At 40.8% G+C, this 26,795-nt stretch overlaps 1 protein-coding gene across 1 annotated transcript in view; it reads left to right on the forward strand.

Annotated features, from left to right (window-relative positions):
• CCSER1 (coiled-coil serine rich protein 1) overlaps positions 1-26,795 on the forward strand; it is a 629,863-nt gene that overhangs the window by 221,079 nt on the left and 381,989 nt on the right. Inside the window, exon 4 of the mRNA XM_018553277.1 lies at positions 5,023-5,113. Coding sequence (XP_018408779.1) covers positions 5,023-5,113 — 91 coding nt within the window. The remainder of the gene's footprint in view (positions 1-5,022; positions 5,114-26,795) is intronic.

A 26,795-nucleotide genomic window follows, 5' to 3' on the forward strand; every position in this document is an offset into this window, starting at 1 on the left:
AAATGGAGAAAGGAAGAGGGAGGGTCCACAGGATTGGCCACAAGCAGACTGCACTGATTGGCCGAGAAACTGCATAAGAAACAGCAGGAGAGGTCGGCAGACGCCTAAAGCTTGCAGGCAGGTGCAAGAGTGAGTCAGGTTCAGAGCACATGTCTAGAGGACTACAAGCACCAGCACAGCCCTGCAGAACCAGGGGTAAAAGATATGTATATACTTGTAGAACTACAAGTAACAGCTCAGCTGCAAGTCTGCAGCTGAACTGTGACATTGCCACATTTGAGATGAGTTAGTGATATTGATAGTGTTATTATTATGTCTTGTAATTACTATCTGTTGCTTTGTTCTCACATGGTAAAATGCCTAGGGTATATATTAGCAGTGAACTTGTTCTGCTCATTGTTATATAACTATTTTCGTTGTAGAAGGCAGGTGTACCGTTTTCCTCTTAATCCGTTCCAGTTCAGCGGCATATACAGTAATTTGCCTACAGCACCTTTCTTCTACAATGCTAGCTCTCAAAGTAACTTAAATGGCTACATGATTCAACATAATTCTAGAAAAAAAACATCTTTCCCTACTCTACTCCTGCATTAGCACATAAAGGTCTTCACAGAGGCACATGCCACCACTAGAGCTTTCTTTTAACTAGCTGCTTCCCTCTGTAAGATTTGTTGTCAATGTGATGATGAGCAGACAAAGAACAGTTTTAGGAAGTGGGGAATCTTTAATTTGCATATTGTTTTATCTCCTTAATCCTTAACAAAAAACTATTTAAGGACAGGAGCAGGATTTGGAAAGCTAGAATTCCAGCACCAACATTCATCAATATATTAAACCTGAACTCCAGTCAAACAGCTAAATACACAGATATAAACATATGTGAGAGCTGTTTTATTTGCCAATTAATCTGTATTTTTGTCCATTCAGTCTGGAGATTCATACAGCCCTGCCAAACAGCACAGTCTGCTTAGAGGCCTGATTTTCCTCCTGCTGCTGTTAAAGTGCATGTCAAGCGAATATGTTTTATAGTTTTGGATAGAATGAGTAAGGGCTAGAAACCATATCAGGATTTTGCTGCTATCTGGGGCTCCAATAAAAAGGTTTCCCCTCACTTTTTGTCCTGCTAAAATGAGGGAGCTCTCCAACAGCAACACATTAAACAAAAATAAGAAGAGATGGGGAATCCTAGACCTACTGCCAGGTTTCTATTTATGTTTGTGTCAGTGTTGCAAATTTTCCCTTACATAATGTCTGGTGAAACCAATGTGAGCAGGACAGGAAATGAGGGTGGATCTCTCTAACCAGATAGTGGTAAAACCTTGACAGGAGTTCTAATCTTCCCCACTGTATCCAAAACTAGAAACAAACTGTTTGACATACACCTTAAAGTAGTATATAAGTCTCAAACTTTATTTTTTCCCATTTATGAAAATCAGATTAAACAAATATAGTCTACCCAGCAAATAGCTGATCACAGCTAGAGGGGAGCAGTAAACAGGAAGGAGGGGCATGGATTGCCTTACTGTGCCTGTGTGTTTGTAAACAAAGCAAATGGCAACCACATAAATCAATGTATAACTAGCTTTTAAAGCAAGGTGCACATGGAGGAGCTTTACACGGTACAAACACAAAAATTCCCAGTATACCATCCAGCCTGAAACTGTCTATTAGCATTAAAACATAGGTTTTAGTTGCACAACTTAAGGGGAAATTGCCTACTTCCTGGAGTACCTGCACTCAGTTTGTCCTTTGCTATATATGATCCAAGATGGAGGCTCTCGTAGATTAGAATTTGGGCCACACTACACAGAGGGGTCTTGACGTGGCAGTGCGGCTTCCATATATTTAGCAAAAGTTGTGCAAATAAAACCTCTGTTTTTAACGCTAATAGTTAGACAGTGTATTTTCTTTATTTTGCAGTCTAGCGGTAAAATGTTTGTTCTTGTGGTTTGTAAACACATGCAGCCTTTTAGCACACACAAGGGGGGATCCGTAGGACCCTACAAGTAAAAGGAGCCACCCTAAAACAGGATATCAGGGCCAGTGCTCAGGGGACCAGCTGATTATTCAGAACGCTAAAACATTTACACATCAAGGAGCAGCATCCATTGTAAGTGATTTCATCAGCATTTAAAAAAGCTTAAAACCCTTTTGACTTTAATATGACTTTAGCTACAATAGGTGTTTTTATTGAACACATGCCTGCATGTATTGGTGTTTTTATAATAGATTTTATTTCAACTACACATAGTAAGCATTACATCTGTGCACTGTAAACATGTAAACTTTCAAGTCCTTGTATTGAACAAGATAAAAAAAGTATTGATGCCTTTCTAGAAACAACATTTTTTTTATTTCCTCTTCTTGCTTTTCACTGATTCATTCTCAAAGGGGGATTATGGTCACTTGTAATTCACTTCAGTAGTCTGATGGTAATTGGTGTATTTTGATGATTTTCAGAATAGTCTTCAGGTTTGTAATTTCCTTTTAATAATGGCAAGTCAATTTTAAAAAGTACAGGGACCCATGCTAAACCTTCAAAAACACAATGTCATAGGTCTGCAGTGCATATTCTAAATGTCTGGAAGCTAAAATCAATTTATTTTCCCGTTATGATTCTGTGTCTATAGCTTTCTTTATTTTCAGTATTTATATACTGTATAATTGTATCTCTTGTGTAAAAATGCTAGCACTTTTATACATTTTTTAGATATTCAATGTAGCATCCTGTTTCATTTCACCATGGACAAAGAAATAGATGCAAAGCGGTATTATTCTTCCATGAAATGAAAATGCATTGCTCCTTTTTATTCTCCAAGCTTTTACAAGAGAATTTTTATTGTTTCTGTTTATTTGCTGGGGGAGAATAAGCACTGCAGATCTGCAATTAAAGAACCTTGGAAGAAAAATGTTATGGTATACGTAGTTCTAGGGGATGTTTGTTTTAATTGCTGTGAATCTTGAAAAGATATGAATACAGCCATGGCTAGTACTATTAAACACTGTGTAAAGATATAGACTACCTTACCTGATTTTATAAGGATTCTGTGGCAGCAGGCTGAAAAAAACGCCTGGGTCTAGCCAGAATGGCAGAGATGTATATGCCAGGTTCACGTGTTATACTAAAGGTTGTCCTCTAGGGTGAAGTGCAGAGAGGGCTGGAGGCTTGGAGGTAACAAGCCCAGCTGGAGCTAGCTGGCTTGTTAACCTCCCTGGCGGTATGATTTTTAATTTTTTTTCATGTCATTTTTCGGTCAATTTTTTTTCGCTTTTTTTTCGTCTTTGTAATTTTTTTTAATATCCCGCTCCCCTGCAACGTGTACACTCGCAAGCGACGGAACCCGGAAAAAGGAAGCCGGCATCGGCTGCAGAACACTAATTCTCCTGTATTTCTTTGTGGAAGGTGTATGTGTGGGAAGTGTGCTGTTCCTGACTACTGCAGAGAACAGCTGTTCTCTGTTGCTTTCTCCTTTGATTCCAGGGCACCTTAATGACGCACCCCAGGGGGCATGCCCTTGATGACCTTGGCTCACAGGAAGTGGGTTGAATGACACTTGGAGACATTCAAGTCAGAAGAAGACCTGCATTGTCTCTTGGTATGGTGGTATGTCTGCAGGTGGCAGCACTGGATGAATATTTTTTATCCATGAGAAAATTACCTTTTTCACACGGTGATCTGGAGGGGACCCATGCATGGATCCTCTGTTGATTAGAATGGATGTCACCATTGTGTAATCCGTGTCTGTCCACTTGTTTCCTGCATCTTACGATTACCCCCAATCTTGCACAATCAGGTCCGCCAAAATGGAACTCTGATCTGTTTGTTTTGCCAGACCTGGCCAGAACTGGGGATTACCACATGTAAATGTATGCCCGTCCATTTAGGTCTGGCTATTGTGGCAGCAGGCAGGTGGGGATGTCTGTGTTCAGATGTACTAATGAAGTTCTTCCTCTAGGGGGAAGTGCTGAGAGGGCTGGAGGCTCGGAGGTAACAAGCCCAGCTAAAGCTAGCTGGCTTGTTAGGGCCTCTACAAGAAGTCCCAGCCTCCTAAGAGAAGGCCCCACCCTAGAACCAGACTGTGTGTCTGGTGGACTGGGGAGCAGACAGTGTGTGTGGCGATCCGCCTGTGTGGCGATCCGCCTGTGTGGCCAGTGGACGTTTTAGTTAAAGGACCAACTTGAAGTCGGTGAGACTGAAAACTGTTGTTGTTGTGACAGAAAACAGTTCTTTATGTGTGAAAACCCCTGCGAGGGAACACCTGTATGGAGTTTTCTTTTGAATTGAGCGTTAATAAAAGTGGGCAAAGAAGCCCTTTTATAAAGTGAAAAGTGAGTGGTACTGAATGTGCTACCATTTGATGCAAATCCACACACTATCCATAGACTAACAATGTGCTTCCAATTCAGGTCCGCCTGAAAAACTGACAGATGGGTCTGATTGAAAAGCCCATGTGAAAGGGCCCTAAAAGGAAACCACTTCAGCTAGAAAACATATAATTGTCGATGCCCCAGTGTCAAGTGTGTACCGTGCATTAAATGTTTGTTTTTACAATACAAATTAGATATAAATGGTAAAAAAAATATTATGCATAGGTTAGAAATCATATAAACCCCCAAAAAAGTAGAATTGACTTATAACCATTGTAGTTTTCCTTTAGAGGTCCTTCTAGAGCAAATACAAACCAGCACATTATGTCACTGATTGTACATGCTTTACATTTTTTGATCTGGGAATTCAGTTTGTAGTTGTACAGTCCTGGGGGAAAAGAGATGTAATTGGTCTGCCAATAGGACCAAAAAACAGCACAAGTTCCTCAGACAGATATGGTGTGGTGCTGTTATTCCAATCCAATAAATACATATTCCAGCGTGTTGCATTTGTGCAAAGAAATACATTTCCTTTATCAGTTTGATGGGACCCTGGTGGCAGTGATAATGTAAAATCTGACTATTCCTAAAATGTGTGAGGACAACCTGGGCTTCTTTGGTTGCTTTAACATCTTCTTTTCTCTCTCTCTCTAGGATGTGTTAAACAATTTGGGGTCCTGTGAATTGGATGAAGATGATCTTATGCTTGACCTGGAGTTTACAGAAGAACAGCAGCTTCGAAAAGGTAAGCAGAATTGAGCAGTGTTTCTTAGTTATACAGTGCTATGGCATACTTTGTAAATTTCTATTAGTGACTACTGTATATTATATGGTTTTCTTATGTATAGATTTCATCTTAACGTTCTGTTGGGAATAATGATTAGTGTTTTTTTAGCCAACATATAGTTTAAAGGAAAACTGAAGTAATGAGCAACATTTGCAATATACATCATGTCACCACAGGGTCACTTATAAATAATAGGACTGACCTTTCTGCCAGTCCATGCCCTAAAATTATACAGATGTTGCAGGTATGGATGGGTTAAAAACCTTTTTGCACATACCTGTTCCTCCCACTGGTTTGTATGTGTTGTAATAACTTATAACAGGTCATGTCACTTTAACAATAAATTTGAGAGCCACTTTATAGATAAGACGTTCTTGTGCATACTTAAACTAAACTTGCGCAGGGAAAAACAAGTGTATTTTAATGCTGCCCATCCAAGTTGCACATACAGTACACCCCATCTCTTTGCATGTCTGCAGCTCAGTTTGTCCACCAGCAGAATATAAAAAAACAAAAAAAACATTAGGTTGGAAATCACAGCTTGGAACTTACAGAACTCAGAGCATCTAAGTGACAGCACTCAGTGCCTGGGCAGCCAATCATCAAGCACCAGCATTGGCTTATGGAATGCAGTGAAAGTGGTGTTGATTTGCTAAAGGCAAATAGGCTGTTCATTTAGCAAAGGGAATTTTCCCTTAGCTTAGTGAGTGAGGTAAAGCTCTGCTGACTTCCATCATCCAATCACGTAATAACAAAAATTCCTTGCACATAATTGGGTAATAATTTTCTGCAAAGTGAATTTTCACAGCATTTGCTAAGCTGAGGGAAAATGATCATGCAAAGGGAAACATGTTCTTTGAAAAGTGAACATTAGACATGTTTAGCCCAAAATTTGTTTTTTCAGATTAATTTTCAGAAATTCATACATTCGGATGCATCCAAATTTCCAAATGACAGAAATAACGAATGCAAACAAATATGAATTTCCCAAAACAAAACTTTCGGATGAATCCCAATTTCTATCTCAGATGACGTTTTATCAAGATTTATTTGTGGGGTCCCCAACTCCAAATTTCACAAGTCAGAGAAGTAACGGGGGTCTAATGCATGGTCTTTCCTTGTTTTCAGCATGTCATAGTTTACCATGTCTAAATTAGGGGAAAAAAAGTTTTGTTTCTAAAAACCATTAAGAGAGTTCTATCTAGTGCTTTCCGTCTGTAGGCACAGAAATAGCAGGAATTCCACTAATTTCCAATTATCTGAAAGGTGAGTGGCACAGCCAATAAATTATTCTGGGTGTCTGGTTTAGGAGATTGGTTCATTTGCATATTAGCTGTCCTGCCAGCTTAAAAAATGTCAATAGAATTGATTTACAGATCTAAACAACTCTGCCATAAGAAACTATAAAACATTTAGGCTGTTTTTAAAGACACCATTTGTTTGCTTCTCTCTGCATTTTTATTATCAACATATTTTTACTGTTAAGTTAACCTGAAAACTGAGTCTACTAATTTACTTATTTTAAAGACTGCTCTGATTTTATGTAATTGTCCAATGGTCATGTGATTATTTATAGATGTAGTATCAAGACCTGTTTTAATCTGTGACGGCATTCTATAAGAGCTAAATCCAGAAATAGCTGCACTCCAAGGTTCTTCACGGAAAGTAAAATTTTATTTATAGAGAAATAGTTTCTCCCCATGTATGCTCCACCTTGAACGTGTTTCACCATTGCGGCTTACTCATAGAGAGCATCCTATAACGTTTTCTGGTCTGTTCGCCAGCACTGTATTTTTCCATTTTTTAATAACCCTTATTCCTCTTTTACAAGTTTACAAGAAAAAATCTATACATGTCTTTTCTAAAATTACAAATACAATTGGAAAATAAATTATATATATGATTTTGTCTGTGAAAGGACAGAGAGGACTGCAGGCCTGTCAATTGCAGCAAATCCCCTGATCAGTTGCTCAGTTGCTGCAGTGTCCAGGCATGACAATCATAGTCCTTTCCCAAGGATGAGATTCTTCCAACTGCTATTTTGCTCAAATTATTTAAGTACTGGTGTCGCCTTTCACATCCCTCCCACTAAATGTAGGGATTGCATTTGAGTGATATTATAAAATGTCTACTCTATATCTTTCTAAAAAATCCTTCAGGGGGCTGTATAATACCTAAAACAACTTGTATTCTTGAATGACCCCATGTAACACAGATTAAAGGCCAACTAAAGCCAGACATGTCGGTTTGCTGTAGATACCAGTAGTTGAAAACATCCTATTAATGTTGAAACATTTTCTCAGAAGTTGGTCTCTCTGGCATTATGTTTAGTTTTTCTGGAATATTGAATGTTCATTCTATAGCAAGGTCATTCCCGGGGAAGTGTCTCCTTTCTGAAGGGAAAAAACAAAACGTTTATTTAGTTCAGTATAAGCTTGGTTCCAAACCTACGCTTTGCTCATGCATGGCAAAGCAACATGTTCATGTTAATGGTGGCCCCACCAGCAGCACATGCTCACTCCCCCTAGACTGCCCAACAATCCATTTTAAATGAGTCTAAAGTAGACACAGTGCAGTTGGTTTTCTAAGGGTAAATAAGTTGTTCACTTTGCAAGAGAATAAACTCAGTGAATGAGGCTCACCTGACTTCCTTCTTCCAATCATGTGCTAACAAAAAACATGTTTTCCTTGCACTTGATTGGATACTTCCTGCCGCCTAAGGTGCAGCCTCAACCAGCGGCTTCCGTGCTGGTGGTGGTGGGGGGCTCCGGGCTAGGGATACTCTCACTTGTGAAAATGACCTGATACTTAAAGCTGATATCGGGTATCTCGCAGTGCCTGTTCACACATCTCCTCCTTCCTGGGGTCCTAAGACCCCACACAGCCCTGGTGAGACCCCACACAGCCTCCTCAGTCCCCACACAGCCTCCTCAGTCCCTGCACAGCCCTGGTGAGACCGCACACTGCCCTGGGAAGACCTTGCACTACACATCTCCTCCTTCCTGGAGTCCTAAGACCCTGCACAGGCCTGGTGAGACCCTGCACAGCCTCCTGAGACCCCGCACAGCCCTGGTGAGACCCCACACAGCCTCCTCAGTCCCCACACAGCCTCCTCAGTCCCCGCACTGCCCTTGTGAGACCCTGCACTGCCCTTGTGAGACCCTGCACTGCCCTGGTGAGACCCCCGCACAGCCTTCTCAGACCCTGCAGAGCCCTGGTGAGACCCTGCAGAACCCTGGTGATACCCTGCTGAGACCTTGTATAGCCCTGGTGAGAGCCCACACTGCCTCCTGAGACCCCACACTGCCTCCTGAGACCTTGCACAGCCCTACTGAGATCCTCCACTGGGGACATCAGGCTGACATGTAACTTCTTATTATTCTGCATTGCTGTATAATATACTGCTGATATTTGTAATCCTCTATAGGCAGTTGCCATTCGGCATTGCTATATAGTGTATTGCTGGGATCTGTAGTGCTCTATAGCCGGTTGGCCTTCGATATTGGTGTATAATGTATTGCTGGGATTTGTAGTCGTCTAAAGCCGATGTTATTATTCTGCATTGCTTTATAATATATGGCTGGATTTGTAGTCCCTGTACAACTTGGAATCAGTAACAGAACTACCAGGTTTGCAGTGGTTGCAGCTACGGCCAGGCCCTGGCACTTCACCACTGTCCTAAAATCAATACTCTGTATTGTTTTAGAAAAACTATCACATGACACAAAAAAAAGGTATCAGTAATTGGTATTGTTGACTACTTGAGGAAAAGTATCGGTACTCGTACTCGGTCTGGAAAAAATGGTATTGGTGAATCGGCAATTTTTTTTTGGTTGCTGTGGGGGCCGTTCAGTGATGTCACAGCACTGCTGTATGTCTGCCAGCTTCCCCATCCTCTGTATTTGCCCCCATATTATATTATATATACTGCCTGCATTATAAATGGGCCATATATAGAATGCAGGCAGTATATAGGACACACTGCTGGATCACCCCTGAATCTCCTTTCCATACACAGTGTATGATAGGGGCGCTTAGCAAGTGTGTGTTCTTCTGCTCTGTCACCTGCACACTGTGTGGCTGGGCCTGGGATGGTCTCCACCGCTAGAATTGCTCAAGAGAGGGTGAGTGAGTCAGACTGAAAAATCATCCGACATCATCAGAGGATGAAGAGCAAACAGTTTGCATAGGACCCCAAAGACTGCAGATGGTGTGTGTGCTGGGTACGTGGCCTGGTGATAGATGTTAATAGGTGACACATTATTGGGGTACCGTCAGGTGTCAGCTCACCATGACCGGACACTTGCATGTACCCCAATAATGTGTAAACCCCCCACACTCTGACACTCTGTGCTGCTCAATAATATGTTACCCCTCTCCTGCACCCTGACACTCTGCTGCCCAATAACATTTAATTGTTAATTCATAAACGGTTAACATAAATTAAGAATTGATTCAAATAATTTGGATACAGGCATTTTGTGTGCAGCACAGAGTGTCAGAATGCAGGGGAGTGGGTTACATATTTTTCGGGTGCAGGTATTATTGGGCAGTGCAGAGTGTCAGGGTTCAGGGGTTACAAATTGGTGTAAGGGGGCACAATACCTGACAACCCACGCTTATATGATAAGAGTGCATTCAGTATTTTGCCTGAAAATCAATTTTGTTTATATAATGGTGTCATCATGGAAACATTTTTTTATAATGGCACCCAGTGAAATAATAAAAAAAATACCATTTGTGTCATCTGTTAAAAAAAAACGTTTTTTTTTTTTGAGGGGGGGAGGGGGGGGGACTGTTCTTGTCTAGGGTGCAAAATTGGTTAGCACCAGCCCTGAAATGCTCTTGAAAAGTGAACAGATTTGCTATTAGTAAATCAATTGCAACATGTTGCTTTATTCTTGCCCTAACTTATTTAAACTCCTTTATGTATGATTATCTGAAACAATACACAAGTTTGAACAGCACTTCCAACATAGGCAAGCTATTGGCCTCTCAGGTGATTTGTTAGTTTAAATTGTATGAAGTGTTCTCTGAAAAGTGAGTATACAGCAAAAAAAATAAAATAACGTATATGCGACTTTCTTTGTATGTCTTCATAATTGAGCCCCAGGGCAGAATAAGATCCAGTGCCCCCAAATTTAGCTGCAAATAAACATTTCTGTGCGATCAGCAGTCTCTCTTAGTAGTCCAACATGCCTCATCATTACTCACAACTACAATTTTGCAATCAGCAAAACTTACACTCCATGATGATTGCATAGATGTAGATATAATCAAGCTGGGGGCATGTCAAGAGAGACGCAGGCTCCCACACAGAGAACAGTGGTCCTTATCTTTAATTTGCTGCCTGTGACTTGGATTGTGTGATGATGCCGGGGCTCAGTTATAAAGACATACATTTACAAGTTAGTTTTAGGTTTTGTTTGTTATTTTTTTTGCAATGCACATATTTTCTCTATATCCTTTCACACAAAATTCCTGTTGGGCTTTAATACCATAGCTGATGACAGGCTCAATTGTCATTAAAGCAACACTAAACCCAAAAATTTAATTATGTAAATAAAATCTACAACATAGGGGTCTATTCACTAAATGGTGAAGAGTTTGGAGAAGGCAGGAGAAGTGAACAATCTAGGTCAAAAAAGCTGATTTGGAGAAATTCTCCAATTCAGCTCACTTTCGAGTTCAGCTATGTTGTCCTAGATTGTTCACTTCTCCTGCCTTTTCCAAACTCTTCACCCTTTTGTGAATAGACCCCATAGTAATTTAATAATGAGCTTACTCCGGTGTTCAGTATTTGCCTTTAAAAGCTTAAAAAAATGATCTCTTAATGCATGTGGATAACTTCCTGCCAGAGGGTGGATACTTTTGTTCTCCATGGTCCCTATGGGAGCTGAAAAGTAGCCACCCTCTGTGCTTACTCCCGCTGAGAACTCTGAGACGTGAGGGCTCTTGACTCAGTCTCTCTCCTTTTTAAATCACTCCCATCTGCCCAATAAAATCCAAAGTGGTGAATATTTCTTGAGCTAAATAACTATAAAGAAGCAGTGGTCAACTCACTGAAGTAAGCAGCGGAAATGGGGGAAGGAGGAGGGAAGGGGAAGAACTGGACACATGCACTGTGCATTCTTGAACGTGTAGTGTGGCACACTCTGACACTACTCTCATGAATGTCTGAAAATAATGAAGTCAGAAATCGCTGAAAAACATAGGAGCTGCAGGAGCGCGTCTGGCACATTATAAAAAGTAAACAAGGTATTTTTTTACATTTTTTTAAAAGAAAAAAACAGCAAAATATCTTATGTACTGTAAATAGAGACCTGAAGGGGATAAACCAATTTGACTTGTGTGTCACTTTAAGTGAAAACATTTAGCATCCTATAATCACAAAAGTTGGAGTCTTTCTACTCAACTTTGATTGTTTGCATTAAAGATCAAGTACGGTCAAAAGTGAAATGTTGGTTTTGTGTGGTTGCTGAGTTGTGTAGTTCAACTCAGCTGCTAGCTTCTTATATCTCTCGGATACTCCAGTGATGAGATGTCACTATATGATTTTCTGAATTCTAAATATTTATGACTATTTAAAAGAAACTTATAGTGTCGTGCTCACACAACTAAGAAACAGAGGTCTTGCTGCACTCCTTACCAGAGAGAACCCGTATGGGTGGGTGCTTGTAGTGACCACGAACGGCACCGTTTATATCACAGAAGAAGAGAATAATGTCACCAGCACACCTTAGTAATAAATCAATAATCCATTTAATGGCCAGTTGCCATTCAATGCAAGCGCTTTTGGGACCTCAAGGGGTCCCCTTCTTCGCCATTCTGAGCCTGATGAAGGGGACCCCTTGAGGCCCCGAAAGCACTTGCATTGAATGGCAACTTGCCATTAAATGGATTATTGATTTATTACTACGGTGCTCACACAACTGACTCACCAAATAGCTAAAAGAGAGCTGCAGGACCACATCAATATGCCAGACATTAAGGGCCGATTCCCACCAGTTCCGTAGGGGCTGCGGTGGCTGTGGTTTTTTTTTTTTCAGCACAGCCCCAATACAAGACAAAGCAATTTGCCTTGTCATGGATGGTTACACCGAGTTGCGGTGGTGTGTGCTGAAACCAAGCACTGCATGCGGTACATTTTTCAGCGTAACAGGTTGTGATGTGGCACAATCAAACCGTGCTGCACCCATATAACTTTATTTAAGTTCTAAAAAAAAGGTAAACAGTGTGATGTGCAGGGATCTGCGCATCAGCACTGTGCTGTTGAATGCACACCAGCTGCTGTGCAATGTAGTGTGGCGGCTGCTGTGAATTGGCCCTGAAAGCTTATTCCATAAAGTGTCAGAAATAGGCAAGTACCCTCATACTTGGCTGTTTCCAGATATTGTGTGGAGTAAACTTTGTATGTATGGCATACTGAAGTGGTGCTGCAACTTTCTCTGTTAATTGTACCAGTTATTCACCCTTTTAATGGCATGTCAGAAGACAGCAATGACATATGCAGCTTGCCCGAGGTGCTCCGATATACAAATAGAAAAGGATTCACTTGTGAGTCCAAGTGTAAAAAAGTGTCACATTCATCTTGGCTTTGTGGTTGGCTTTAAAGCCTTGAAGCATTATTTCATCTTTGTTAAATGTAGGGATCAGGTACTGTATGTAAAACTACTTTACATAGTTACCTTAGACCTAAGGCCTGTTTCACACGGAGCGTTTTGTAGGGCTTTTCCTGCCCTAAAAACGCTCAAAAAATATGCCCCCAAAAAATTCCATTATTTTCTCTGGCCCTATTCACATCTGAACGTTTTGACACAATAAACACAATGCCTGTCACTGAAAAAAGTACATGAGCTTTTTATTGGCATATTACAGCTCATTTTGGCCCCATAGACTCAATAGGAAATGCTTGAAAACATGTGTTTGCTTTGTTTTTACTTGTTTTTTCACGCATTTTATAGGTGTTTGCTCATTAACATCAATGAGCTACAATTTGATTTATGCACATAAAATTTGCAAAAACGCTGTCACCTAGGTGTCAACCCAGCCGAAAAGTAGCATTAAACCCTTGCAGTGTGGGTGCAGCTCCACTGCAAGGGGAGTCCCCCCCCCCCCCCGGGGGTAACTTTTGATAGCATATTACGTGGGTGGCAACACATTAGAAAACACATCATCAGTGAATCGTGAAGGGGGGGTCCAATTTAAATTACTACATCAAGCTTACTATGCCTTTAACTATGTTCCAGCTTCTGCATCCTCAGACTGGCTACAACATTGCCCCAAATGTAACATGTACCACCCAGACTTTGTACACTTGATCTGGTCAGTTTAGCTGCAAAAGGATTTGTAATTTTGGTCATACATTCTTTTGACCCAGGAGACCCCAACATTCTAAAAAGCAAGGTCCAGGGCATTTATGCAAACTACATTTCTGTTAAGCAATACAGCCTATTGCATTTATTTTCCAAATAACACATAAGTGGATAGAGTGTGCTTCAACCATGTGCAGACCCATGGCACGACTCCAAGTATGTTTGCATTTCTTTACACCAGTGAGCTTTTTACTCTAAGGCTATCTGTCACGGCTTAGCCTCCCTGCAGTCAGCCTGTGAAGCATAGCTTTATGGTCCAAGTGTATTCTATTAGAATGTTATAAGAGGAGTAACAGTCAGTGGCCAGCTAAAACTGAAGTTTACAAGAGCACATCATGAATGCTTGCTTCCCACTGAGTTGGACTTTTAGAAAGAAAAAAAAAACGGATAATGCTACAACATGCCTGCTGTCTGAATAATCATGTTCAATATGTGGAAATATTAAAGCTAAAGGATACTTTTCACTTCATTAGTCAGCAGCTGCAAAGCAGAATAATGTTCTGTTATTACATTACCAAATGTGTTTCTTGTCCAATTAAACATTTTACAATACTGCAGCAGAATGCCTGAATGTTATTTTGGTTTTCCATTTAAACTGGTTCTTTGTCCCCGGCTAATGCGTTCTCGCAAAAAGAGCGATTTAAAATAAAGTGTTTTTGCCTCTGAAAAGATTGATCATTTAAGATAAAATTCCAAATTTCCCCTCTTATTTTTTTAGAAAGCTTAAAATTGAATGCTTTACTAAGTGGATCCATTAAGTGCTATTTGATTTGTGCTCTTGGTTACACACACACACACACACACACACACACACACACACACACACACAAACACACACACACACACACACACACACACACATATATATAGCAGTGACTTGCCTGATTCTATGGCAAACTTTCTCTTACTGGAAACCAAGTGATATACAAATGCAATGAAGCACTTAGAGACATCCATAAACTCAAGTAGTATACCAGTAATAATATAGTTCGTTTTTAGCCAGGCACTTTCAGTGCAGTTTGTCTTCCAGGTTGAAGCCAGGACATGGATTCCATTAATGTATCCCTGACTACTTTTATGGTGGCTGTTTCCTATGACCAACAATCTCTGTGATCACACAATCCCTTTCTGCTGGTATACAATGTATTTGTGTACAGAGCATATAATCAGATTCAAACTGTGTTTTCTTTTGTGTTGAAAAGCTTAAAGCAGAACTCTAGGCAGATATAAAAGACAAAAATGAATGCAGTTCTGCAGTCATTAATAAATATATCATTAATTGTATTTTTTAATGCAAGTGGTGTAAGTACTTGAATTTGACTTGGTACCAGCCTCTTTCAATCCCTATACAGCAGAGCTCAGAGTAGGAGAGGGAGGGGAAGCACAAGCAGCCAATCAGTTCATGTGCCCACACGCATGCTGTTGGGATACAAAAGCAGAGTGACAGAGAGAGCTCATCACTGAGCTGCTTCTACTTCACTGTTCAGTCACAGACTTGGGCAGGTCCATGACAGTCTGGAAAAGAAAACAGGTTATATGATTGTGGCTGCCATTCTGTCTGGAATACAGAGGACATCTAGTGGGGAAAAAGAGACTGTGGGGACAGATCTGAGTTGAAGGTGAACATTGCAGCAAAAGCGAAAGCTAAAATAAAAAGAAATCAATGCCCTTTTTTGTTTTGACTGAAGTCCTTTTTTTTAAGAACTCTGGGTAAACTAAAAACTTACACTTGCATTGGGGCTACCCTTGCACTTCAAGGGTTAAGTGCATGTTTTTTCTAGTGCGCTCAAAAAAAGGTTATATACTCACCTGATCTTCAGTACCACTGGCTGCTAGACAGGTCCCCACAGTTTTTTTTCCCCTGGGCTCCAGCAGTCTAAGGACTGCTGATGTCACCACATATTATGCAAGTCCATTGGCTTGCATTAGACATGAGGACGCAGAAGGATATGCAATAGCCCGAGCAGACCGGGAGAGAGGTGAGCGTTAACAGCTGCAGGACCAATGATCTGGTGAGTAAACCTGCTTTTATTTAAGACCCTTAGAACAGGTTCACACCATTTTCCGTACCAGATCTGGTCTGGTAAATAGTGTGAACCTGCCCGCAGTTCCAGTGCATTCCAGACCAGACAAAATGAGACATGCAGTATTTTTTGGTTCTGGTCAGGAACGGACTGCGCTGATGTGAACAGAGGCCAGAAATAGCATAGGGATATATTAGGATGCATTTTGGGTCTAGAAACAATCTGGCCTGGTCTGGTGATGATCTGGATGTGGTTTGAATGGGCCCTTAGACAAAACACTTAACCCTTGCAGTGAGGGGGTAGCCCCACTGCAATGGTAAGTTTTTTCTTTACCCAGAGTTATCTTTAGAGTGAAATGTAATCGGATAATGAATTTGGCGGCCTGCCATCCCTGTTAAATGTGTTTTTGGCTAATAATGCTTTGAAAACCTTGTTTCTACCTATTATTTCTAATTCTATATGTGCTTGTAAGCCAAATACTTAACACGTTTGCCTTTAAACGTTCTTGTCCTGGGCTTTGGCCTGTGCAACTATAAACGCATTAGCTGTGGTCCAGGGGTGAGCCAAGCCCCTCTGGCCCTCTATAATTTGATTCCCCTGCAATTCTCTACAGAGAACAAGTTCCTAATACAGATCAGTGTTAGAATTGCAGAGTATAGTTACCGTTACATTCGCTAACTTGCTAGGAAGATTTTAGAAGCTCTTTCTTCTCATGGAAAGCAAGGCTTTAATTTTTGCCGCATATGTAATAGTCAAATACAATTGCTGTTTCAAACATTAAAATGTGAGAAAGAAAGTCACGCAAATTGCCAATAAAAGTTATGCATGAAGAACTGCTTTATGCTTGGCTAATGTGATGATTCTAGAGAGCACCAAGGCCACCAGCTACTGAGAGATAGCCAACTGAAAAGAAGCCCTCTGCAATAGAACAGTGTTGTCAATTACAAATTAATTAGCTAGTTACTAAATTATTTTGCATTTGATGAGCATGCAGTGCATGGAACTCATTTGTTGAATTAGGAAGTCCTTCTGAGCCCTTTAATTATATGGATTAATTCGCTCTTATTAATTTTAAAGGTGAGAAGAGAAGCTGAGCCAAGATCTGTGCTGTGTTGCCTGTGTACTTTAGAACATACAGAGCTTATATTAAGCATCCAAATTAACCAGCAAGACAGCTGTTCTGTATTAATCCACTAAAATGTCTACAAAATTACATTGATAATGTAAACAGTTTTGTGAGTTTAATATTTCAATTTGTTCGCTGAATTAAAAGGCAAAAAAGCATATGTAAATGGAAAAAAATCTAATATTTGCCTAGGAATAATAGCTTTGTAGGCACAATGCCATATACCATTTTTCATTATTTTAAAATACCCTGATGACTATTTCCCTAGTCGAGATGGTAATAAATAACATTGTCACAATTCTCAACCTGCCTGTATCAATCGCAGGGGTCCTCGCACTCGCAGCATGTCAGTACTTGGCACTCTTGTCAGTGACTTGTGTCCTGTAACTTCCCCGCATGAAAATAATGAGGCCTCATTATTAAGAGGGCAATTCCAAAAAGTGTAGTCAAAGTTCAGTCCGGGTCGAGGCAGGCGGCTAGGATCAAGAACGGGAAGACAGGCCAAGGGGTCAATAACCAGGAGTTCAGATGAGGGTCAGGGAGCTGCAGGAGTATCCGATGCGAGAGGCTAGGTAATTGCACCATATAGGCAGAATAACTCGGCAACAAGCCAGTGCTCTGGCTGGAATTTAAACCTAGTGGGAACCAGGACCGCCCCTGGTCGCCGAGATAACCAGGAGGCTTCCCTGTCCAGGAGCCAATAACAGGAGGGGAAAAGCAGAAGGTGGGTGCCGGGCACCTCCCCCGGCGGGACCCGCACTTGACGACAATAATGGCCGCAGGCGCACTAAACGCACACTTCCGTGCACGCGCACACAGCCTGTCCACCACAAATATGCGCACATCATGTATGCGCACCCGCAATCCTGCCGACAGGAGTCCTGCCAAGCCAAAGGAGACCCTGTGTACTACACCCTACCTGGAGGTCCCGAGGTGAGGTGGTACCCCTGGTTCCCTGACAGTTATAGACAGGAATTGCATCCCTCCTGCCACACCACCTGAATTCACTTACTGTTTGATCATTAAGCTGTGAGGTTCCAGAGATGGAGTGCTCAGTTATTTCAGAGCTATCTACAGAATGGTCCAGTTGCTAGCCGTGTGATTCCGTTACCTGACCTTTGCATCGTTTATTGAGTTTGCTCTTTTGCCGCCTGTCCTGACCTTATGCTTCGTTTGACTATGATTATTGGATTTACCCTTTTGTACCACGTATTTGGAATCTGTGCCTGATTCATCTACTGAATACGCTATCCCAAGGTGTGTGCCCCTGCTATTGGGCTCTGCATATCCAATTACTGCCACATATATACATTTGCATGTCAGAAAAGGCTTTGCCCCCGTCTTTTAACAGGAAAATGTATAATATTTATATACTTGAATGCTTGATGTTCCATATTCTTCCCAATGTATTAAATGTTTAGCTTTGTAGATTATCCACTACAGGCAAAGTACAATCTGTCTTTACCCCTGTCTAAGTCAGATGATTAATTGGGGTTGATTTGCTAAAGGCAAATAGGCTGTTCACTTTGCAAGGGCATCTTCACTGAGCTCAGTGAATGTGGTGACAAGTTGCTTTGTAAAGAATACTCAATAGCAAACACGGAAATTCAAGTAAACAAAAAAAAGTATTTTTGCTTGCACGTGATTGGATGATGGTAGTCAGCAGAGCTTCACCTCATTACTAATCTATCGGTAAATTTTCTTGCAAAGTGAATAGCCTTTAGTAAGTCATCCCTTTAGTAAGGCATTTCTATATAGCACAGGCGCTCGATCTTGCAAGGCTCTGCTGATGTTCTTGGAAACCCCATGTGACTACTGTGCATGTGCAAGATCTTTGTTGACACGTATTGAGGGCGAAGAAGCATTTGACAAAGTAATGGTCAGCAATGGCACAAACTTCAGTGCTAATTACTGATGAGTGATAAATGGCTTGCACTCAAACATATATTAAGAAAATGTATATTTTTTTGAAATGAGGTTCTACTTTTTTATGAGGTCAGAATGCTGGGTTGACTTCCACTTTTAAATCCTTTTGTGTGCCAATTTTGTCAGCATCCATGTGGTTATGCAATTTTCTGGTGCATTGTGAAAAACAATTTGCCCCTAACTACGAAATATAGATTTTATAATTTATCCCTCTGCTTTAATTATCAGGATAGTCAAATAGCCAGGAGCTTTCAATAACAATAATTATTTTACTTGTACATTTTAATAACAATTTTTGAACAGTTATAGTGTTCAAAAGTAAAGGAAATTCCATAGATACATTAGTGTGTTTAATACCAGATTAAACCTGTTCGGTGCAGTTCCAAAGTGTTCAGATCAGGTAAGCTGGAGATCAGTCAGAAGGCATTGTCTACTATCAATGACTCAAAGTACTGAAGAAAGAGGGTCAACATGACAACAAGGAAACTGGTATTTGCAGTTGCATTTTTTGCAGCGGACCTAGTATGGCTTTGTGGCCATATAGGATCAATGATGTCAGCACAAACCTCCCACCCCTTTGTTTATGTGCTGCTGCAGGTCAGCCGGCCCTATATCCTTTCTGGTTTCACAGGGGCTCAGGTTCAGGCTTGATTCCAAACCTGAAGCCATCCCTATTTGGGGGATAATGGTGGGTTACTATGAACATCATGCATGCACTGAGTAGGTCCATTTTTTCTTAAGGACACCCACAAACACACACTTTCACATCTGAACTACATATTCATAGAGTCTATGCCACCTGAATAGACATAGCTGCTCCTACACCTCCAATTGATGCACGCAGCACGTTCCATTAATAGATGTCCAAGATGCCTCAGTTAATATGTCAGCTGTCACAGTGTAAATTTAGAAACTATGTAAGCTCTGCTACTGGTACCTTGCTGTGTTTTTTTCATTTTTCTAAAATTAATTCCCACAACTATTTAAATTTGGAGCATCCATATTTAGTTGTGTCCTTTCTTTTGCATGCTGCATTCCTTTTTTAGCGTAGAGCTGATATGCCATGTTGCAATATGTACTAGGAAAACTAGGAAAGAGGTCTGCTCTGTCATGCACATGTCAAAAATAAGGTGACATGAGATTTGAAAACCTCTAGTAATATATACTGATATTCTGAATTATATTTCAATACTATAGGAACTTGGCTAAAATGAGCATATTGTATTCTGACATATAGAAAGCCATACATATCATGATTACAAGCTATGCCATTTTCAGGTTTGAACTGTCTAAATGTTACTTTTCAATCTGCTAAAGGCGAGCTGAAGGCTTGTGACTAATGCACTTTTGTGTGGCTTTTCTATTTTATGTATGCTTCTATGGCGACAGCACACCTTTTATATATTGCACATTTATTTACAAGTCCCTGAGAGTCTGTGCAATTTTATTTAACTAACCTGTTGCCCTTACCTGAGAAGCCTGGTGTTCCTGCACATTTGATTACACACTGCAGGTTGTTCAAATATAGTATTCATGTTAAATGAAAATGCAAGTGCTTGAAAGGAGGATACAAAAGTAAATTAATGTTCCCTTTCCCATCATGAATTATATCTGTCATATACCAGCAAGGTAACATGGACCGCAGACTGCCTATTTCCTTTTTTGCTTTCATGAAAGGTGTTATTTATTACTTATTTTTTATACTTTAATTCATCCCGCTGTTCTCAAGCCTTTTTCAGCACATTGTGCTGTACGCAGGATTGTCACTTTGTTAAATGAAAAAGAAAAGCCCATAACTAGCTGTTGCCATGCAAAGCCAACAATGATTTCAGTAGCATGTACCACTTGAAGGAAGGATTTTTACACCGTATTTCATCAAAAGTAAGATGTTCTATGTTTTGTCAGTGGCTGTGGATGACATATGCTGTACCATTTGTTATCATTTTGCACATTCTTTATTTTTAGACTCACAATAAGTGTTTCCAGATGAAACTATTGTCACTTGTAATACTGACGAGCCATGTGTTTGTTGAAATTCTTGTATTTTGTTTAAGAAAGAACATACAGTAATTAACTTTCTACAATGTGCATATAATTTCCCTGTCACATTTCCATACACGCCTTGGGCTCTTAATCCGTTACATGAAAACAAACTTATTTTTAAAAGGAAGCAAAATAGCTGCAAATATATCTAAACTCCATTTTCATCAAAGAAAATGTATCTTTTGGAAGTATTCCGAAATATACTGATGTCATTTGGGAAATTAAAAATGTGATATAATCAAAACTTACTTTTTTTGAATATCTACAAAAACATTTAGTCTGATTCACACAGTGCACTGTAAGAGCTGCACTGTAGTTCAAGTACAACTGAAGGCAAAACATTTGCTTTTAAAAAGAATATAGGCCTTAGGTGTGCATAGCAACACTAATCTTTAATTGAAATGACAAAATGGACTTGGCCTTTTTCTTTGTTTTTCATACTATTGTGCTTGTGTATTGTGCAATGCTTCTTCCCTTGGAAAGGAAATGGTTGGGGTTGGTGTGTTCAATAAGCACTTCCTTGTGCCCTATTTATTTTACACACTGCATTTCCCAGCATCCTTTTGATATTTACTTCCTAGTGGGGCAGCCAAGGTGGATGTGTCAGCAGTGTCATTGTGAGCAAGATTGAATTAGAGCGGGCATATGCTGGAAACTGAAGCCCGATTAGGAGTATGGGGAAGGAGTACCTCTGTCACATCTCTTGTCACGTGACACAGGATGGCTCCACATGACACTGTAGTCCTGTAAAATAGCTTTGACGTAAACTGTGACCATGGTGCGTTGCAAGGGAGGGCGGAGGAGTAGTCAAAATATTATAGGAAGTGATGCCACCAGGATATTGGAACACTTTTTAAGTTAAATCATATTTGCTGCTATCAAATATGGCTCAACACCGAAAAATATATTTAATAGATGGTGATACATTGAAACATGTTTTAATGAATTAAACTTCAGTTCTACTTTAAATCTTAATAGCTACCCAAAGTACCTTGTTAATGAACGTGCATTGCAGCGCACCATATGTATGATACCCCACTCCAAAATACTCCAGTGGTTGCTGTAGTGACCATTGGATGGGCCACATAGAGAAAATGGAGAAAGGATTGTTCCCAGCTCATCAGGATCCACCTTTATTGTTCTGCCTACATTGATGTAAGGTAAATATGGCATCACAGGAAAATGCAATGTTAATAAAGATGGAGTGATAAGGTGGATCCTGGTGTATTGTTGGCAATCTTTTTTTTTAATTTGCAGTGCACCACAACACACTTGAAGAAAAAAATAGTACACGCATGTGTTGGTGACATTTAAAACTTTAAAAAAAAGAAAAAAAAAGTTTATTTATTAGGAAATATATGCGGGCAGTATCAGGGAAGTTGGGAGGCAACATTTAAAAGGTGGGTTATTGTGTAGCCTTTCTTCCACTATAAAGTCTCAAAAAACAAACATGCCTACCTGAGCTCAAGCAGGCTTGGTTTCATGGGTTCTTAATTAATGTACTGTTGCTGCTTTCTTTCCTTATTGAGGTTAACTTATAAAACAATTAAATGCAGTCATGTTACCCCAAAGCTCTGGGTCAGTCCCCTTTCTCTGAAGCTGGTGGGCGCGTTTACAAGCTCTGGGCCAACAACATCTTTAAAGCTATAGACACCAGCAGGATGATGTCAATGCTTTATGTGATTAGGACATGCAGATGGTAGGGCAAACATTTGAGCAGTGTTGCCATTCTTCCACAGGACCCACAGACTATCTGGAGCTTTGCCGTCATGTGAAAGAACAGAAAAACTTAAAGGTTTATCAGAAAATGTATGGAGAGAGTATCAGAGCAATGGGAGAGGGATGGCAACATTTAAAGGGGAACTATGAGGTGAGTGCTTTTCACTCACCTCATAGTTCTAGCCGACCTGTGACAATGAGACTGTCACAGGTTGGCTCAGTAGATCGGGAGGTGAGCGAACACATACCGGGTTCGCTCACCTATTGATCCTGTCACTGCTCTCTGCCGTGACAGGGGGAGGGGCTGGATTCCCCTCTCCCCGCTCCGATCTGCCAGCGCTGGCTGGCGGAACGGACGGGGAGGGGGCGGGTACAGCTGGCTCGGCCTCTAGCTAGGCAGAGCCAGCTGTCACTCACGCAGCTGGGCGGATCCCGCCGTCTAAGTCGGGATCCGCTCCGGCTGCGCCGTCTCAGTATACCGCTGTAGCTCGCGGTATACTGAGCTTAGGGTAACGGGAGGACGCTAGTTTGTGTCCTCCCGTTACCCTAAGGAGAACTATGGGGAAACACTGACCCCATAGTTCTCCTTTAACAGTCTGAAGTCCCCCAAATGGACTATAAAAATAGCATGCTAACAACATTGTCTATTCTAACTTTGTCACAGACTTCTGTGAACCCAGCAGGTTATTTTCTGCTAACATTTTAAGTGCTTTATACTTGCTTAAAAATCCTACCTACCCCCCTTTTTTAATGTTAAAGAAGGGGCTGTGGGAAGTTATGTTCATGTTATGTTTACTGTCTGTACTGTGCTGGCAGATTTCATTATCAGTTGTAAGCTAGATTTAAACACTGAGGGAATTAATCAAAGCTGGAGCAGAAGAAGCTAGAGCAGTTGAATATGGCAACCTATCAGCTTTGCTCTTTAGTTTGTTCAGTTAGGATTTGGAAATGAAAGGTGGATACTGATTGGTTGCCATGCACAGCTTTTCCAAATTCTGTCTGCTCCAGTTTTAATAAATTGCCCTCACTCTGTCCTAACAATAGGTTAAAGACATAGAAAGACTGTATGTTAATGAGAACAAGCTCAGTCTGTCCCTCTGCTTTCACTTTCAATATGCTCAGAGTAGCTTGAAATCTGCACACAGGCCTTCACCAAAAAAACACCTAAAAGATTTTAAAAAAATTACAAAAATTCATATTATAGGTATGCTGTGTGAAGGGAAACACATAAAAACTTTTTCTCAAAATTAACTGAAAATGTGAAAATACACTTTAATGTATAGAGTTATGCTTTTAACAAAGTTTCCCCTTACCCCAGCACCCCTTCCCATACTTGCATTTACCTGTCCCCAATCCAGCGAGATATCACTGACTAGACCGCACAGCAGCTTATCAAACTGTTTTGGCAGAGCCTGCACATGCACAATGCACTCCCATTCCAGTGTAGCCATTCCTATAGAACTCCCATTCCAGTGTAGCCATTCCTATAGACCTCCCATTCCAGTGTAGCCATTTCTATAGAGCTCCCATTCCAGTGTAGCCATTCATTCCTATAGAACTTTCAAGTATGAGCTCATGAATGGACACTACAGAGCACATGTATGGTGCCCGGCCGGCAACATTTTGACAAGTTGTGTTCTAATCAGCAATATCTCGCTGGATCAGGGACTGAAGAGAGTATGACCATGAAGGAGTGCTGGGGGAGGGGGGGATATCAATCTAACTGCATCTTAAACAGAGTATGGGTTCCATACAAGTAAATAGAACATTGACTAAAAAGAGCAGCAAGAATTGGCTGATGATCAGAATAAGCGGAGACAAGCTGAGTACGAATGCAGTTCAAACAATTGACAGGAATAACCCAAGGCATTAACAGTCACACAGGAGTCAGAGTCAGACAGATCTCTATCCAGGGCATTAGAAAACAGACAAAGCTGTTGATCAGGCTGAATGCATCACAGCCTTTTTAGTCATTTCCCTGATTAGACAGGTATGTAGGTAACGACCAGCAGATGGTGAAGGCGCAAGACTGATCGTTAATTAAATTTCCTTTCCATTGCTCACTCCAGTGTTGTAAAGTAAATGAAATGTGTAAATTACCAGTTTATGTTTTAAGTGCTTGGCCCCAGGCTCCAGCTTTCTGATTTGTGCTATATATTGGGAATGCCAAATTGATAAGGCATGATTGATTTCCTTCTCTTATGTGTTGTACGATCCTTAATCATGCCCGCTTTTTGAATCCCAAACATGCATGTTTATGTCTTTTAAACTGAAAGTGAGAATGTGGCCAGACACCACTGGCTCATTTTGGGTAATAGTGAGTAGCGGAACTTATTTTACAGAATTGTTGACACGTTATTGTTATGGCTGGCCCAGGGAGTCTGCTGCTGCGATGTGGTAACCATCACATTTACATATAACTTTTCTTTGTTTAAAGCTAATCTCGAGAGACACAGATTAACGTTAGCTCCGTATTCATAGATACACACGTGAATTATTATTTTTATTTTAATGCAAGCAGCGTAAGTGCCTGAATTTGGCTTGGTATCAGCCTCTTGTACAGTCCTTGTGCAGCATTGCTCAGACAGTGAGAGGATAAAGCAGCAAACGTAGTCAATCAGTTGTGCTGCAACGCAAAGAGCACGCTGACAGAAAGAGAGAGCAAAATGACAGAGATGAGCTCACCTGTCTGCTGCTTGTCCTTTCACTCTTCAGGAACTTGGTGGTGAGGAGAACAGTAAGGGCTAGTTTACACCATAGTGTTGCACTAAATGCACATTACCTGTTTGTTTAACACCTACTATAGCACAGCCAGGGCCAGATTTCCCACAAGGCCAACCAAGGTCTGGCCTCGGGGCAGCAGGGAGTAGAGGGAGAGCAGGGGTGTGGAATTCCTATCTCCCGATGCCCGGGTGGGTAGTTTTTTTCTACATTTAGCCCTGTTTGGGCAAGCAGAGCTACATGTACAGTGGGAAAGCCACCACTTGTTTTGTACAAGTGATTTCTGCAACATTGTATGCAGCCTGCAGGGGTAAGCGCATTGAGGAACCTGGCCTTGGGGCAGCAGAGAACGTAAATCTGGCCCTGCGCACACCGCATGCTAGGTGCACTGGTGCATTCATTTGAATGGCACCCTAATGCACCCCCTGGCAGGTGATATTGCAATACCATGTGTTGCGGTGGAAAAAAAGTAATGCTGCTATACAAATAAATGGCATGCACTAAATTCATGGGTTCCATGTCCTTAGTGCAAGGCCATGGAGTAAAAACAAGTCCTAATTGTTACTGAGGGGGAAAAAAATCAGGCCTTCTGCCCTGCTAAACTGAGCTGTGTGGTGTGGGAAGACTGTGCATATTTAAGAACTGGATGGAGAGAAACACAAATCAGGTAAAACAGCCCCTTAAGGGCCCGTTTACACCATTGCATTAATCAGACAATATATTGTGCATTTAGCGCGCACTGCCGCATAACACATCTATTTTGCGGTATGTGCTAGGTGCATTGCCATTCATTTTCCCAGTACCTCCCAGTAGCTGTGCATTGCAGTGCAACATGTGGTACCACAATACTGTGTTGTGGTGAAAAAAAGGAGCGGGTGCATGCATGGTACTCATGCAGTTAACTCAGTACTATGTTGTGGCCCCTATATGTATTTCATGTGTGTATTTATCTGTTTTGCCTGGAGTTCGGCTCTAGCAATGATCTCTCACTGATCATGCACTAAAAGTATTATTTTGCAACATTTGTAATATACGTGAAACTCATTTGTTTCTCGGTTGTGATCTGTTTAAAACAACTGAATAAAAAATGAACTGCAATACGTGCATACGTCCATACTTATATGATTGTACAGAAATGTGTGCATTCATTTGAAAACAAGAAAAATTGATGCATGTTGACCAGTTAATTAAAGTGACAATGCAATTGTGCTGATTAGTGCCTGAATTTATCAAGCTTGTTTCCAGCCTTTGAAATATTACTGAAGAACAGGAAAGCAGAAATGATATGCCTATTTCCCTTGTTTGGTGATCAGACATATGCATTTCTTTTAATATAACGCTTTGATGTTTTTTTAACCAATTTTTGCTGAACATTGACTGAGAATTCTTACCTATCTCATTCTTATACTGCAAAACTGAATTAAAACCTTGTTGCTCTGTAGCTATTTTCACCTTTGTTGACTGGTGGTGTGATTCCTTCTCCACATGAACCTGTGATTGGAAGTGCCCACGGCTACTTCAGTAAAGAAGCACAATCACTTCCATCTCTGATTTCCAATACATACCTCAGCATCAAATTCCTTTAAGCATATTCCTTCTTTATAATGGAGATTTGAAAGTATTGCTGACAGATTGCCAGCTGAATGGTATCCCTATGTGTCTTGGTCCATGAGACTAATCAGAAAGGACTTGAAAGGAGCAAAACA

This window comes from Nanorana parkeri, unplaced genomic scaffold (genome assembly GCF_000935625.1).
Source record: "Nanorana parkeri isolate BGI_ZX_2015 unplaced genomic scaffold, ASM93562v1 scaffold115, whole genome shotgun sequence".
Classification (NCBI taxonomy): domain Eukaryota; kingdom Metazoa; phylum Chordata; class Amphibia; order Anura; family Dicroglossidae; genus Nanorana; species Nanorana parkeri.